The sequence below is a fragment of the Microtus oregoni genome, unplaced genomic scaffold, assembly GCF_018167655.1.
Source record: "Microtus oregoni isolate MIOR12 unplaced genomic scaffold, Mior012 000026F_ref0000081, whole genome shotgun sequence".
NCBI lineage: Eukaryota > Metazoa > Chordata > Mammalia > Rodentia > Cricetidae > Microtus > Microtus oregoni.
The window spans coordinates 17,057,519-17,075,099 of NW_024543085.1; the positions used below are offsets into that span (position 1 = coordinate 17,057,519).

General features: G+C 37.7%; 1 protein-coding gene across 1 annotated transcript in view; it reads left to right on the forward strand.

Moving 5' to 3' along the window:
- Nucleotides 1-571: 571 nt before the first annotated feature.
- The window catches only part of Kcnd2 (potassium voltage-gated channel subfamily D member 2), a 484,738-nt gene continuing 467,728 nt past the window's right edge, over nt 572-17,581 (forward strand). Inside the window, exon 1 of the mRNA XM_041675451.1 lies at nt 572-1,686. Within this exon, the coding sequence (XP_041531385.1) occupies nt 572-1,686 (1,115 nt within the window). The remainder of the gene's footprint in view (nt 1,687-17,581) is intronic.

A 17,581-nucleotide genomic window follows, 5' to 3' on the forward strand; every position in this document is an offset into this window, starting at 1 on the left:
ACTCCCAGGGACGCGGGACAGTGGCTGTGACCGCATCTCCGGAGCTACAACAACAGGTCGTCTTTTTTGAGACGCCTTTGGCGGGAAGGACTACTTCAGCAGAAAGGGAAGGTGAAAAGGTTCATTCTTTTTTTAAGAGACTACCCCTGGGCGACTCCTCCTGCTTCCTCCTCTCCTACTCTCTATATTGACCTCACAGCAACCAGACTGGGTCAGGGGAAAAGTGAAGACACCTGTTTGAAGAAACGGCTGTCTCCCGAAGTCACCTGTGTGCTTACATGTGCCAAGAGGTGCCCTGGTCCAACTGTTGGCAGAGATTTGTTTAGGTTCTATGGAGAGAGATTTTTAGGTCACTGTATTTTTTTCTTAGTATTCCAAATACTTGTCTGCGAGGGAAACTTGGCCTTGTGAGAACTGTGACTTCACCTGCGCCACCTTGGAATAACTGTGTTCCTGTGAACAGTGTTCCCCCGTGTTTTGTTTGACTTGAAGAAGTGGGGCATTTGCGTTACTTTCCTTGTGTTACTTTGGGTGACTGTGATCACTCTCGAGACCTCCACTTCCAGACAACATGGCGGCTGGTGTTGCAGCATGGCTGCCCTTTGCCAGGGCGGCAGCCATTGGGTGGATGCCTGTTGCCTCGGGGCCTATGCCAGCTCCCCCAAGGCAGGAGAGAAAAAGGACTCAGGATGCTCTAATTGTGCTGAACGTGAGCGGCACCCGCTTCCAGACATGGCAGGACACCCTGGAACGGTACCCAGATACTCTCCTGGGCAGTTCTGAGAGAGACTTTTTCTACCACCCAGAGACCCAACAGTATTTCTTTGACCGTGACCCAGACATCTTCCGCCACATCCTCAATTTCTACCGCACTGGGAAGCTTCACTACCCCCGCCATGAGTGCATCTCTGCTTACGATGAAGAACTGGCCTTCTTTGGCCTCATCCCAGAGATTATTGGCGACTGTTGTTACGAGGAGTACAAGGACCGCAGGCGGGAGAATGCAGAGCGCCTACAGGACGATGCGGACACTGACAACACAGGAGAGAGCGCACTGCCCACCATGACTGCTAGGCAGAGGGTCTGGCGGGCCTTTGAGAATCCTCACACCAGCACCATGGCCCTGGTGTTCTACTACGTGACTGGGTTCTTCATTGCTGTCTCAGTCATCGCCAATGTGGTGGAAACAGTGCCATGTGGGTCTAGCCCAGGCCACATCAAAGAACTGCCTTGTGGGGAACGGTACGCTGTGGCCTTCTTCTGCTTAGATACCGCCTGTGTCATGATCTTCACTGTTGAGTACCTGCTCCGTCTGGCGGCGGCACCCAGTCGTTACCGTTTTGTGCGCAGCGTCATGAGTATCATCGATGTGGTGGCCATCTTGCCCTACTACATTGGGCTGGTCATGACAGATAATGAGGATGTCAGTGGGGCCTTTGTCACACTCCGAGTCTTTCGAGTCTTCAGGATCTTTAAGTTTTCCCGCCACTCTCAAGGCCTGCGTATACTGGGGTACACCCTGAAGAGCTGTGCCTCCGAATTGGGCTTCTTGCTCTTCTCTCTCACTATGGCTATCATCATTTTTGCTACGGTTATGTTTTACGCAGAGAAGGGGTCATCAGCCAGCAAGTTCACCAGCATCCCTGCAGCCTTCTGGTACACCATCGTCACCATGACAACACTGGGGTAGGTGCTCTTGTAGGAAGTGGGATGGAGACTGGACATGGGTGGGTTGATTGTGAATCTCTTAAGGCTTCCCGATACTTTAGAGTGACTCCATGTTTCTCTTAATGGACGTACGAAAGCAATAAAGATTTGGAAAATTATTTTGATCTGTGAAATGGGTATGCCAAAAGGTTGAAAGTACCAGGGAGTTTCAGGCAAATATTAATACTAGAAAGTGACAAGTAGAGAATTAATAGACTAATTAATAGATACATATGGCTTGTGTTTTCAACCTAAGAACCCTGCTTTATTTTACATAATTATAAACATTTTAGATATGATTATCAAAATATTTTATAATATATCATGTTCATTTTTATTATGGCTAACATATTTAGAATATCAGACCTGAAAATAGTCAACTATACAAACTGTAATGTTCGAAAGTCTAGGTTTGTTCCCCTCCCCCTCGTCTTCTAAAAGATCATCTCTACAGTTTTGAGAAGTTATGGATCCCATCAGGAAAAGAGTCTACAGATTGTCCATCAAATACACATGGAAGGCAGAGTGGTGTCCGTGAGATTAATGGGTGTCATAGGCCAGTTGCTGTGTAGAATTTTGGGTTTCAAATTTCATCTAGAATTCTTTCCTTTTTCCCTTTATTTGGGACATGAAGTTGTGCAGACCAAAGAAATATATTCTGAATTCATGATTTCTGAAATGGACTTTTAAGGAAACAACTACGATGAATTTAGATGTTACAAAGAAGAATTGTGAGAAATAATCATGAACCCTACTCAACCTGCAGGAAAGTAGCAGTGCTTGCGACGATAGAAACACTAATAAAACAAAATGGAAGGGGCCGATTTCTTAGATAGTCCTTGGAGAGATATGAGTGCTCCTTCCTGAGCTCTGGGCTCCCTTTCTTGCCTAGGTTATTAGCCTAGGAAGGATTTCGTCAGGACTGTAAGAGAAAAGTTATTCCCAAGACTGTGTTTTAACTTTTGTGTTTTTGGTTCATTAATTGGCTTCTTCAATTGACATTGTGGCTAAAATCAACATACTTGTATTGGTTATATAGTGATGAACAAAATTTCTCCTGTTATGTGTCAACTAGTGGAATATGTTTTTTGAGAGTAATGTTTGCCTGAGTTAATGAAGAAACTGGCTAAAGTAAAATATTGGATTTTGATGAAGTCTCAAGTAACTTTGAGGGTGTACTGATATGTTTTTAAACCAGGAATGAATGAAAGAAATCTCCATCATTTTGTTTTTATTTCTCTTTATTCTGTTGGTCATTTTGTGACAGATTGGAGGGAATGTGGAACACCTTAGCATCACGAAAGCTTACCCTTTCTCAATAAGAGTTATGTTTTCTTTCTGTGTCTTTTGCCTTTTCTTTTTCTGTCTTTTCTTTGTGTCATGATCATGGAAGGACAATCAGGTAGTGTGTCATGATTGCTGTCATGATTTCACGTTTGAACTGTACTAAAGAAGATCTATGTTAAGAAGAAAACAAAGAAGGAACTACTAAAAGACAGTACATTTTAAAAAATTAGGTGGCATGCAGCTTTTTCGTGAGGTCTCAGCGAATTATTTAATGTTGCATATTGTCTAGATGATTGAATGTAGATATCATTACAAGGAATGGGGATGAGTTGCTAATTTTAAGGAGCTGAAAATTTCATTCAAAGACTTGAGAAGTTAAGGGTAGCATTTATTTCTGGAGACAATTTCCAATTTTTAACTTATCTTGAAATATATATGTGGTTTCTAGAAAAATGAGGCTATGTTAGCTATTAGTTATAAGTTTTATTATATAAATTAGGTTCTTACCAGCATTGTCTTGCAAATGAGTTAAAAAAACTAAGTTGTGATACTTGAACAGAATCTAAGCAGATAGAAACAGTTAAATATACAGACTTGCTAGAACTTGGAAGCAACATGGGGCTGATTTTAAGATTTTTAAGTTTTACTGAAGTTGAAGATTTTATTAAGAGATTAAGTTAATTAATCACTCTTATGGAAAACAAGATCGAAGCTTTTAATATGCAGAAGCAGTAAAAAATGTGAACACACATGAACATTTAGCAAAGCCTATGCTTTATATAATATGCAACTGTCTCTTAGGGAATATCTGCAGTTCTCTTTGGAGTATTTTAATTGCTTGGACAAATAGACTCTTAAGTGACTTGTCTTTCCAGTGTTTTACTGTTAGTAGCCTTGTGGCTCTGTTTACTGAAGAATAGAAGAGATGATACGACACATCTATCCCTGACTTTATCTTGCGTGCTGCAGCTTTAGAAGGCTAAGTATAAACTTTCTGGAAAATAAGGAGTGGTTTTAGCAGTTGTCAAGCTGTGTTCGATAGACATTCAAGAATTTTCTACCTAAGTGTCTAAGTTCTCTTTATGTGGCTATTATTTTTAATGAAGCTATATTTATTAATTGATGATATGAGATGTGAAGGTCTTAATCCACGTGTTATCAGAAATACCACCTGAGAGATGTAATATTTTCATGAAAAAAAAATGTAATCAGGACATTGTGACTCAGGTCTGACAAAATGGACTACTACTTTTGAGGTCACTGTCGACAATGTCCATTTGGTTTTGGGATTTTAAGTACTCAGTGTGCCTATTTGGGGAATTGCTGTATTAATCAGTTTTGCTTCCTAAAACGTCTGCTTTATCATGGCCTGTAACTTGACCAAGCTTACTATGTAAATGTAAATGTCTAATCTTTTATATATATATATATATATATACATATAGTTTTAAGGATATACAGCTTTACAACAAACAAATAAAAAGTAGCAGGGCAGGGTGGCACATGCTTTTAATCCCAGCACTCGGGAGGCAGAGGCAGGAGGATCTCTGTGAGTAGGAGGCCAGCTCAGTCTACAAGAGCTAATTCCAGGAAAACTAGGGCTGTTATTCAGAGAAACCCTGTCTCAAAAAACAAACAAACAAGCAAGAAAGGATATCCAGCTTGTATTAGTAATCGCAGAAACTATTTAAGCACATTAAAAAAAAAAAACATTAAAGGTACAACAGAAAAAAATCTGTTTTTAAATGTTTAGAATGAGTGATCTGTTAATCAGTTCCTTTATCTCATCCTCCCCTCACTTTTTGAGCATATTTATTGACAGACACAGGACCCAGTGCTATCTCCCTACCTTCTCTACTCTGCAGTCCCCTTTCTATAGTGCAAACAGCATTGCTTTGAACTGCCTGAACCCAGAAAGAATTGTTAGCACCTCTCTGATCAGGGTTTGGGAGATCGTATCCAGTTGATGTATTTTACTGAGGTGGAAGTGCTTCCATAATGCTAAACTGAGGAAATTTCTAAGTGTTCTCTAATGACAATCAGGAATTGCTTTATGAAATATGTCGGATGACGTTGAGGCTCAGTTTACAATTCTATTTCACGATCCTGACTCGTGAGTCGTCAGAGATTCCAGGTTGCACACTGAACACTTGGGGACTTATTATCATCTTAGGCAGCATTTGTGTTCTCAGTCATATTTTCTAATCATATTGCTTATAAAATGGAGTTCAGGAAGTTCTGAAATTTGTTTCTGTGGTCTATTTCACGTCTTTAAACTTACAACTAAGTTGTTTTCTTCATAGTTTTGTGTATGGCAATAAAAGAGTCTCTGTACAATTTCTGAAAAGCTCATGATTAAGATGAAATGCTGCAATGTTTAATTATATGAATTATATTTTGATTTCTGAGCTAATTTGTAAAAAAGGTAAAAAAGTTGATATATTCACTGTAGGAAAAAATACAGTACAATTATACCTTTGGTCATAGATAATGGTATGATAGCATCTGTTTCTAAAGCCAAATTAAAAATTATATTTCAATTTTAATAGGTTTAGTGAATTATATTTTTTGTTTCTTTTCTGAGACAGGGTCTCAGACATGCCAGTATGGCATAAAACCATACTGATATATCTGTACATCTGTAGCTGAGTCTGGTCCTAAACTCTTGATTGATCTGCCTCCAGATCCCAAAATTTGAGATTCTAGGCATGTGTCATCATAGTCAGTGTGGAAATTTTCTTTGTGAGAAACAGAATGAATGGGAGTCTAGAGGTTCGCCCAACAGTAAAAGGCATACTTAATAGAATAGAGTCCTGCATTTTAGCCTCAGTATCAAAATAAAGCGTAAGAAAGGAGGAGAAAGCAGAGTCAGTTTCTAACAATGAGTCGGTTCTTCTTAGAATAATAATATTTGAGACAAATAGTCACAATATATGATCATATCTGCCATATAGGACATTTTTATTAATATGGATTTTGAAGAGAAAGACAGGATTTTTGAGATCGGGTCTCACTGTCTAATTGTCCTGGAACTCACTATGTAGAGTGTGGTAATCTCGAAGTCATACAGAAATGTTTTTAAATAACATCTTCTTACTACCTGTCACTAGGTAAGTTTCATAAGCTTGAGGAATGCCGGGAGGATAAGTTGCAAAATTTTTATTTGCAAACTTCCCCTTTTCCCAGCAATTCTGAAAACTGTGTGAAATCATGTTTTATTGTGTCTTCTTCTACAGAAATATTGCTAATGTTTTAATCTAAAAACTCTTTCGAGGAGAGAGGCACACAGTTGTATGTTCAGAGAGCACTGTTTTTATTTCACTATGTTCTAGCACTTACATAAAATTCTTTATAGGGAATTATTGGATGTCAACATTGACCTTTAAGGAAACACAGAAAAACAAGGTACATGCTTTTGCTCTTCATCATCAAAGATAAACAAATCTTAAATGGTTTCATTATATTTTACTGCTTAATTTGACATAGAAATAGTATCTTATTACATTTGAAAATTATATATTTTAGCATCTAAAATGTAAAATTCAGGTTTTCACTTGATTTCCAAATGGAATATTCCAGAAAAAAAATCTGCATGCTAGAAAGGGGGCACTCTGGTTTCTAGTGTGTCTGCTGAGCTGTTCCTTTCCCATTCTGAGTTCCTCTTGAGACTACTCATTGACTTTTAAATATCTATTTATTTTTATAGTTAAGTCACTTATGTTTGATATTTCCTCCCTATTTTCTCTCTCTCTCTCTCTCTCTCTCTCTCTCTCTCTCTCTCTCTCTCTCTCTGTGTGTGTGTGTGTGCGTCTGTGTGTATGTTGCATGTGTGTGGGCCTACAGATGGAGGCCAGAAGTTACTGCCTGGTGTCCTCTTTTACGGACCTTCACTTTATTTTTTGACACAAGACTCTTTCAAGTTGGATCTTGCTGATTTATCTCCACCTGGTGTGCCTGTGAGCTCCAGGAATCTTGTCTTTACCTCCCCAGCACTGAGATTATAAAAGCGTCCATGTGTGGCTGTTTTACAGGGATGCTGGGATTCAAAGTGGCCATGGTTGCATGAGGAGCACTTTTCTGTCTTCTCTGCTGCCTTGTATTTGTCTTTGAATGAGATGAAGTTTTAATTTCTCTTTTCTTTTTCATTGTGTTGTAGTCCAGGCTTGCCTCTTACTATCCAGGTAGCTGAAGATCACTCCTGATCCTATTGTCTCTACCTCCCAAGTGCTGGGATTATAGACTTGTTCCACCATGCCTGGCTTTGAAGTTCAACTTTCTTATTGCCTGCTTGCTAAATTCCTAGAGGAAGAGAGATGAGCTTTTATTGATCGTCTGCCATTTTGTGCATATGAGAGTGTTGTGGATTACCCATAATTCACACAAGGAAATTATAGCAGTAATTTTTGAAATTTCTTTTCTTTCTTTATCTTTATCTTCTTATTTTATTCAATAAAAAAAAAGATGTGTTGTAACAGTTATTTAGAGATTGCTTCTAATGCTCCAAAGTGGAGGATGAGTAAGTAATTAGGCTATTATTTTATAAATACAGTGCACTCCCCACCCCAGGTCTGAAATTGGGAACTCTCTGTTCATGTGTATCCCATCACTGCTGGCGTGCGTGCATCTCATTGCATTTTTTGTCCTTATTCATCAAGCCCCGAGGTAGATCATGAAACACCCATTCTCTATCACAAGACTGCATATTCTCCTCCAGTGAACTTTCGGGCCATTTGGAGGAAACTAATTAATGGTACCTTGCCTGATGCAAATGAAAATCAAGCAATTATGTTGTCTAAATTACCTTAAAAGAGTTGGTTTGTGAATTCCTGAAAAGGTGCAGTTTAAGTTCTCTTTCGTTTAAAGACTAAGAACAGTGAAGAGAACATTCACCAGGAAGAAGTGGTTTCTTCTGTCAGAGCTATAATAATTCATTCCCCCCTTTTTCATGCTAAAAGTGTCTCATATTGTGTTCCGAATAACTTAAACACACACACACATATACGCATGCATGCATGAACATGCATACACACACACACAAGTGCATGCATGCATGCACACATGCACCCTTTTAGGTCTCAGGCTGTTCAAATATCCAGAAATGAGTCCAATCTTCACTCTAGGAGGATTTGGGGAGGTTAGATAAATGCCAGCATACCTCAGGAAACTGTGAAACCAGTTCCCATCCTCCTAAAGGAATTGCTTCCCTTAACTCTGACAGAAGGGACATATGGCTACCCGTGGTACCTCTGAGCATACCAAAACCCATGCTGGCCTCCAGGATCCCTCAAGATCACAGGTCCTTACTATACATTTTAAAGTTCACACTAATACCCCAGTCCTTTTCACTTCCTCCTCTATCCTAAAGACTTTCCAGCTCAAGGGCTTCACTCTGCTCAGCTACACATCTGTCTCCAAGCCTTTTGCCTCCTACTCGCTTTTATTCTCTCGTATGCTCTGTTCTCTGCATCCTGCTATCTCACTACAGCTACTAATCTTTCTCACACTCCTGCTTTCCTGCCTGACCATGTGTAGTCTACGTATTTCTTTCTCTGCACTGGACTCCTAGAGACTACTCTGGATGTTCTCTCTCATCTAAAATATAAACATTCCCTAATAATGGAATGGTCACGTTGGCAGTTTCTTTACTGTGTCCCATCACATACATGTATGTATGTAAGTATCTATGTGTATAAATGAAGGAAGGGATGGTGGAAATGGAAAAGGAAAGAGGTAAAGAAGCAGAGAGGGAGATAGCAGAGAGAAGAGGGGGGTGGGAAAGGAGGGAGACATTTTTGTTCCAGGAACTTCAGAAGCTAGATTTCATGGTCTGGGACATTATCTAACACTGTAGGATCGAAAAGAATTGCAGAAGTTGGGCACTGTCCGTTCATTTTTGTGCACATTCAGAGGAGTCCAGCCTCTATGCTGACCTTCTTGAAACCTTTTCAGCTCCCCATGCCTGCAGCATCTCTGTTTGCGATTTCACTTGAACTTAATACGTGCCATTTTATATACGTCTTCTGGCTTTACTTCTTTCTTTTCTAACTAGATTCAATCAATGGCTGTTGAGATGTGAGTGAGGAGCAATTTTTCCCCATCAATGCTCAAACATAGAAAATGATCTGTGTTAATATGTTGTTGATCAAGGAGTGGGATGTTACCCTTATGCCACAGAGAGATCCTTAAGCATGGAAGACTTCATCTCAACAGGCAAAAATATACCTGTTGAAGTCAAACATGTGCTTTGTTTTAAATTTATTGTTTGGTTAGGTCTTTTAATGTAACACAACCCACCCTTTCTTCTTCTGTCCCTCCCTTCCTCCCTTCCTTCCTCCTCTCTCTCTCTCTCTCTCTCTCTCTCTCTCTCTCTCTCTCTGTCTTTATCTCTCTGCCCACCCACCCACTGAGTCACTTGCCTTTCTTCTTCTCCTTAATATTATTATCACTATTTTACTTTGAAATACTAAGAAACATCTCCATTTTATCATCTGTAACTAGTTCTTCTACAGAGATCCGAATTGATATTGCCTTTGGCTATTTCTTTAATCTGCCTCCTCCATTGAAGCTTGCCTAGACTGCAGATATACCTGGGGAACAAAAAGGGACAAGTCCTGTCTGTCAAATCAGCAACTCATTGCTTTTTCTCTTAAGAACAGTTCTAATTTGAATAGGAGCAACTGAAGGGACCCTGGAATAAAAGTATCTTGATGACTCTTTGTCACTACAAGGTATTTTGTCCCTTAGCACAGGGTGAAAGGGTGTTTTTGTTGTTGTTTTCTTTTCCAGTCAGATCCACTGCTTTGCATACAAATCGCCAACTGTTGCCTGCAGAGGATGCATATTATAAATGCAGTTGCTATCAGAAAGTTCAGAGGTTCTGTGACTTGCTCAAAACACCTGTTTAATAAACAAGCTTTTTCTAAAGGTTTAGATGGGTTAAAAAAAATGAATGAATACACAAAATTGTGTGGATTATGGAATGGGGGATGGATCTGGGAGGAGGTGGGCCAGGAGAATTGGTCAAAATGCAATATATGAAATTCTCAAAGAATTCTTTCAAATCTTTTCAAAACTTAAAAAAAAAGTAGACCACAGTTGTAAATGAGAATATAGATGCATTTACTCATTAGGTAAAATTAGTTTTGCCTTGGAAATTTTGACAAGTCTGTTATGTAAAGAAAATCTGAATCACATAAAGTGTGGGGGGGAGTAGGGAATGAGTTACCAGAAGTTAATAATGACAAAAAATAACATTGAGAAAGTAGGATGAAAGTTGAAATAATGTCAGATAGGATGGGAAGGCTTTGTTCTCAAGCAGAATTGTCCCCCCCCCCCTCCAGTAAAGTAGCTCTAATTCTGATATGCTTCTCCTTTTCTTCCCTTTGAGGAGTACCAGTCACAGTGTTGTTGCAAGTTCAGAGTCAGTCCAGGATCATATACTCTTCAGAAATGAAAATATGGCCTGCAGAATTCAAATTAATTTAAGATATCTGTTGAACCCTTATGGAGCCTTCGTTGACAATGGCAGTAAATTACAGCCAACTTCCCAATGCTAAGGCCCATACAGAACTAGACTTGTGGGACAGACAGAAAATAAACACATAGATACATAATATGACACCAGTTTGTGATGGGTTCTGTGAAGGCAATAAATTGTGCTGAGAATTTCCATATTGGAGAGGGCTGGATAAGGTCCTTTTAGGAGGGATGCATTTGAGCAGATCACTGCAAGGGATAGAACAAAAGAGAGGCCGTCAGAATGATGCTTTAGAGGAAGGCAGAAAAGAAGAGCAGTTAGGAACATCTCTTATCCACAGTGCTTCAAATGAGAAGGATTTCAGACTTTTGCAAGTTTTGAAATTTTACAAATGTATAATGAGCTGTCTTGTGTTGCATGCCCAAGTCTAAACACAAAATTTGTTTATATTATATACATTTTATGCACAGAGCCTGATAATTTCATACAGTAGTTTTAGTTTGCTTCTGTTTTCCATGGGTTGTGCTACCTGAGGGTTAGATGTAAAATTTTCCATTTAATACATCACAGGGAAACAAAGAGAAATATATATGTATATGTATATGTATATATAGGCATTTGGACTTTCAGTTCTGGACTGGGAATGCTGAACCTGTATAGAGCTCTCACAGTGAGAAGAGTCTAATGCAGTTGTCATTGAAGCAAATGGAGTGCAGGACTCAGGAGCCAATGGGTTGTGAAAAGTGTGTGGGAGGAGATGATACAGGACATTGCAGACCATTGTGAAGACTGGCTTCTTCCAGCTTCAGCTGTAAATTTGGCATTGCAAGATATTGTGATGTAGCAACAAATAAACAGCAGAGGAGGGGAGCAGCAGCTCTTTATTTTTGTGTACATCTGCAGAGTCTTTGCTTTATAGGATCCCACATGAATGTTCTGCTTCTCGGTTTTCTGCTCGGAGAGCAAGTGTTTATGCTAACCTTCTCCATGGAGCCAATAGCTTCTGAGGCCTGCCTCGTCTCCAGGAAGCATCACACCATTCCACGTGTAATTTGGGGTTTTGCCTTTTTAAGTTGAAACACTTTTGTAGTTACAGTGTGTGCCTTTGTTGGAGAGGTTTTCCTAGTCCACCATACACGTTGAGAGGTCTATTAGTAAGGTGTGGTGGGCCTTGGAGAGGGATGGTGTTTGCACACCAGGGAGGGAGGCCAAGTCCGTACTAGTTCATCTCAAGATGAACAGTAGTGGGTGAGTCCAAGATAAATGTAAGTTAAAGCATAGAAGAATGGGAGACATTAAAGAAAGGGGAACATGACAGGGATTTGACATCGCTGTTGTTTAAATGAACACAAGTTCTGTAATCCTTTCAACAATTTAAATGCTCTTTTAAAATTAACCTCTTCAGTGATGTACAAATTCTAGTTCTTAGATTTTTTTTTTTACCTCAGCTTAAAATTATAACCAGTTATTTACAAGGTTAAAATAACCTGGGCTGGGCAGTGGTGGGGCACACCTTTAATGCCAGCACTTGGGAGGCAGAGGCAGGCAGATTGTTCTGAGTTTGAGGCCAGCCTAGTCTACAAGAACTAGTTCCAGGACAGGCTCCAAAGCTACAGAGAAACCCTGTCTCGAAAAACAAAAATAAAAACAAACAAAAAACGGGAGTAATTTACAAAATATGGTTAAATTTCTCCCAACTGAAAACAAAACAAAACAACAACAACAACAACAACAAAAAGATTAGTTAAATTGAAAAGCCAGATTCCACATTTTAGCTTAAAAGAAAGAGTTGGTGTTCAATAGATATGGAACTTTTTCAGAGATGACAAGATAATTTAAAATTTTTGAATATGGATTTGAAGATTAGCAGCTGTCTCCTCTAATATTAGTGTTTGAGGATATCACACAGATCTTGAATTCTATTTAAAGGGTTTCTGACGCTTTTTCTCATTTTGCACCAGGTACATATATATCCTGTCTAGGTGTTTTGTTACTTTTGTGAACTTGGAAGAGAAAGTGGTTCACATATCTTGAAACCTGTGAAGAATCCCATATGATACATATTTTTTAGTAGAACCAGATTGGGACTATGCAAGGAACAGGTGTATAATAAAAATATACAGAGATAGTGCTCTGACAAGAACCACAAAGCTGGAGAATTAAGCGTAATCATGAATGGATAATTGGAGACACTTGTGCTTAGAAGAATGATAATTGAATTAACATTAAAAAGTATGTATGAGAGAATTAGCACCAGAGTGTGCATTTATGAATGAACATAATCAAATACCTATCCACATATATACATTCATATATGCATAAAACTAATAGGGCTACCTTTGCCATCTCACCATGGCATGCTGATACCAATAAAGCATCTTCCCTCACTCCACATAATACCATATTCTACCCAGAAACTCCTCAGGGTTACTGATGAAGAAACCTATGATATGCAAAGGCTACCACAATGGGAAATTTCTTGATATTTCCTTGACTTTGCATGTGATGAAGGTCGGCCACGGGTTACATGTTCATAATTATTCTCCTAATGCATTTTAGAGCAAGTCTTCGTTTCTCTCCCACATCTTATGTAAAATAACTGTCTGACTATTCTAGTTTAATGCATTTTGGAAAAAAGACATTATGCATCGTGCTTTAGATAATACTTCAGAATTTATAATGATGCTTTCAGTTTTTGCCAGTTGTGGTGGTTTTGGACTGAAAAACAAGCATAAGTATTATAGTGTTAGATCACTCCAGTAAGGTGTACCATCATTTTATTGAGTCATAAAAGAATATACCCATTGAACTGTTACAAATGTCTTGTTTTTCTCCTTCAGTCCAAAGGCATTAAAATCCTTAAACTTTAGGAATTGCTTTTTAAAAATTTCCTATTAGGTTTGAAGAAAGGAAGATGAACTATAGCTGGAACTGACACAAATCACAGAGCTGGCTAGTAAAGAACCTGAATTAGATTTGGAGGAATTTTTTTTTTTGAAGTCTCATGCTATTTAGAGTATAATTCCCTGGAAAGCCTCCTGCATTTCTTTCTTCAGTTTACAACATTCTCATCGGAGATGGAAGTTTCTGTCCCATCTGGTCCCACAGCTTTTCAGTCCCAAAGAAACACACAGAGGCTTGTATTAATTATAAACTGTTTGACTAATTGTTACTCGGGATTATTAACTAGCTCTTACACCTTAAATTAATGTGTAATTCTTCTCTATGTTTAGCCATGTGGCTTGGTAACTTTTCTCAGGGAGGTAGTCTCATCTTGTTTCCTCTTCGTCTGGCTGACAACTCCTTCTATCCTTTTTCTCTCCCCAGAATTCTTTTAGTCTGGTCATTCTGCCTATAGTTTCTGTCTGGCTACTGGCCAATCACAGTTTTGTTAAACCAGTATGATTGACAAATTTTCACAGTGTACAAGAACATTATCCCCAGCACTTCTTCCTTTTTTTTTCTTTTCAAAACAAGAACCCTGAATCTAATCTCCTTTGTTTAGCTCTTTTCCTGACCATTATCCATAACAACTTATAACCAAAACACTAAACAAAGACAGATATCCACAATCCATTTTTTTGGGGAATGTGGACATAGTTTTCTAAGTTACTTCCTGCTGATTGGAACATTGGAATCTTACGGGAACCCAAAGAAAATTAAAGATTATGGTCAAGTCCAGACTGGAGTATTCTGTGAGGCTAGATCATTTCAGACAGCAGCCTTGAAGCTGTTTAGAGTTTTTTTCCATCTGAATCTCTCTTTATTGTTTATCTCTGTCTTTTTTCTGACCACATGAGTCATATCTGCTAAGCAGTATGGCTAGGATTAAAGCTGTGACTTTGGTGGCTAGATCCACCTCATTCTTTAGCTTTTTGAGAGTCTCTATTCATGGAAGAGGTACTGGGGGAGTCATATTTATTGCCACAAATCTATGGATTTTCTAGGTTAATGCCACCACCAAGAAGCCTGATGCCAGCTGCTCAAAAAAACCATGTAATATTTGGTGACAGAGCCTCTTAAAAGAACTGTAAGGGTTTTGCCACTAATGCTAAGTCAGGAAGCCTCTGTGCCAGAAAGGAACCCCACCTCTGTTCACTACCAGCAAAGGGAGACTGCCAGAGAAAAGACAGTTACCAAGAAGTTGCAGCTGACTCTGTTCTTGTCTGTCTAGAATCTTTTTGCTTATAAAAGCTGTCTCAGCTTTGTATGGAAATTCTTCCCAAGCATTTGGGCACCATTTGTAAACAGAAGTCTCTGTCTTGCCCAGTCTACAGCTGGTCAGTCTCAAAGAAACACACAGAGGCTTTTATTGATTATAAACTGTTTGACTACTAGCGTAGGCTTATTATTAACTACCTCTTACTTTTTTAATTAACCCATAATTCTTGTTTATGTTTAGCAACATGGCTTGGTACTTTTCCTCAGTGCAGCATTCTGCCCTGCTTCCTCTGTTTCTCGCTGGTGACTATGTCTCTGCTCTTGCTCTTCCTAGAACTCTCCTAGTTTGCTTGCCTTGTCTGTACTTCCTGCCTGGTTATTGGCCAATCCGCGTTTTATTAAACCATATGCGTGACAAATTTTTACTATGTACAAAAGCATTATCCCAGAGCACTCATCATTAAAAATTATTAGAGAAAACGATCTAAAGGCTTCTTCACAATTTAATTAAAAATCTGATAATTCGTTTTTCATATTTATTTTTAATCTAGTAAGAATCTAAATGAGCAGTATAGCTAAGCAAATTCTTGCAGTAAACCTCTTTTTTATTTCTTTTGAGTAGTCTGCTAACGATGGAATCTTGCTAAACTGAAGGAAAATTATTAACAAAATGAAAGTTTTAATCCAAAATTTTACAGAAAAAGTGTAAACTTATGATTGAGTGGATTATAGTATTAAAAACATTGAAATCAGGCTGGGAATTCAGTGTGAAATATTTTATTTTGATCAGTTTGGCACTAAAGACTGTCACTATAAATTTAAAAGTGGAAATATTTGGTAAGTTCATAATTTCCTTGAATAATTGCATCATGCTGTCTTTATTAGTTATAAAAGCAAACACAATAATGTAGCATTTATTTTGAGATGGGTTTTCCTCAAACTTATTCAAACACTATGCTTCTACTTTAAAGTGACATACAAACTATCTTTTAAATTTAATTCCAGGGATTTTGAAGGTAGAACGCTTCAATTGCTGTAGAATATAAAAAATTGGGATGTTGAGCAAATTGATAGTAAGTTGAAACTTCTAACATTTTAAGGTAGATTTCCATGAAAAAACTAACTTGATAAATTATAAGGAGATAGTTTAAATTTCAATAAGATGCATTTAAAAACTTGGCTTTTGTTATTAAGAATTTGAATTACAGAAGCATGACTTTGGTTAACTCTTGGTGCACACCATTTTAAGTAATTATTATTCCTTTATATAACTCCTGTCACTCATCTATGCATGGCCCTCTTCATCATTTTATCTCTGTGTTAAATTTAGTACCTAAGAAATTAAAGTAAATACAAGCTCCTTATTTTATATTAACATACATCTGACCACACGTACCTCCTTTTCTTTCACATTTAGCTGTAGCCCTTTCTCTCACCTCTCAGGATAAGCATCATCTGATATTCCGTATTTCTCACTTTAAAAAATGAAAATGTAACTGACTTATTGAATTTATGAATGGATAAAATGTTGTATGCAGTCTTTTGAGGTTCTCTATAGTTTATATTTGGTTTAACCATGTTTCCTTTTCTAACATATATATGTGTGAGTAAATATATATATATATATATATATATATATATATATATATGTATTATATATATATGTGTGTGTGTGTGTGTGTGTGTGTCTTTTGTATGGATATACTATAATTTTTAAAGTATTCTGGTGATAGGTTGATATCTTATAACTCTTGTCATGTAGAAACTTTTACATGTGTATATAACTCAGACTGAAATTTCTATATTATTTCTATTTATGTATTGAATGACAATGTCTACTTTCCCCTAGTTATTAAATCGTTTTATATATTTTCCAGCTCTCCATTTTATGAGTCAAGATGTGAAAATGAATATTATTGTTTCTTGTGTCACTTCTGCATTGGTCTTTCTGAAGCAGAGATTACGTTGTGTGTCATAATTTGCATTAGGCTGCCTGTACTGTAGCCAGGTACTTAGTACAGCACTATGTTAACATTGCATCCGTAAAACATTCTCATAGGGACCTACTTTACTTATTCCTTTGAAAGTAAGAGAGGGACTTTGAGTATTGAAGCTGACATTCAGTTAATTTTCTGAAAATATAGTATTTTATAAAATGTTACATGTAACTATTATGAAGATGAACAATGAAGACAATTCTAAATCCTTCACATTCATACTTACTACTTTATAACAATGTTGCTATTCTTAGAAAAAAATTGGTGATTTTAAGACATCTCTTATAACTGGAAAACGAAACATCACTGGGAAAGGCAATAAAGGAACAAACATTAAAATAAATTATTTCTGTTTCAGGAAATTTTGAACCATGAGTATGAAAGTGAATATCTAATCTTTCATAAATACTTTTGCCATTTTCATGTTTGCCACAAAAGACAGTTTTTGTGAAAAGCATAATTAAGCCAGAGTTCATAAGTGCTGATCAACTGTCTTCTTTAAATACAGTTCTGCTTTTGGCTTAAAATCACATAAATTTGATATAAAATGTCATATAATAGCACAGTAGATATTCCAATAAAAGGAAAGAGATATAATTTGAAAGTAGCCACGAGGTCTTCCTCATGGAAACAGGGAATTGATTAAGAGTTGGCCTTATTCTAAATGCTGATGAGTGAAGTGTGCATTGGTCTTTAAATAACTTCGTTATTTTTATGCAGTGTCCAAAAAGTTCATATTCACATAAATTTAAGCTATAATTTTATTTAAAAATGAAGGAGGCACCACATAGAGTAGTAAATATTGGCAATATGCTTTAAACTAAACTGTGCATTGACTAAGAAATCATTTGACAGATCACTCCCATTCCGTTCATTTATGTCTCATATGTAGATCTGCGTGTGTTAGTTTAGATGTTACCAGTATATGTAGGCATGCCTGGTATATGCACTC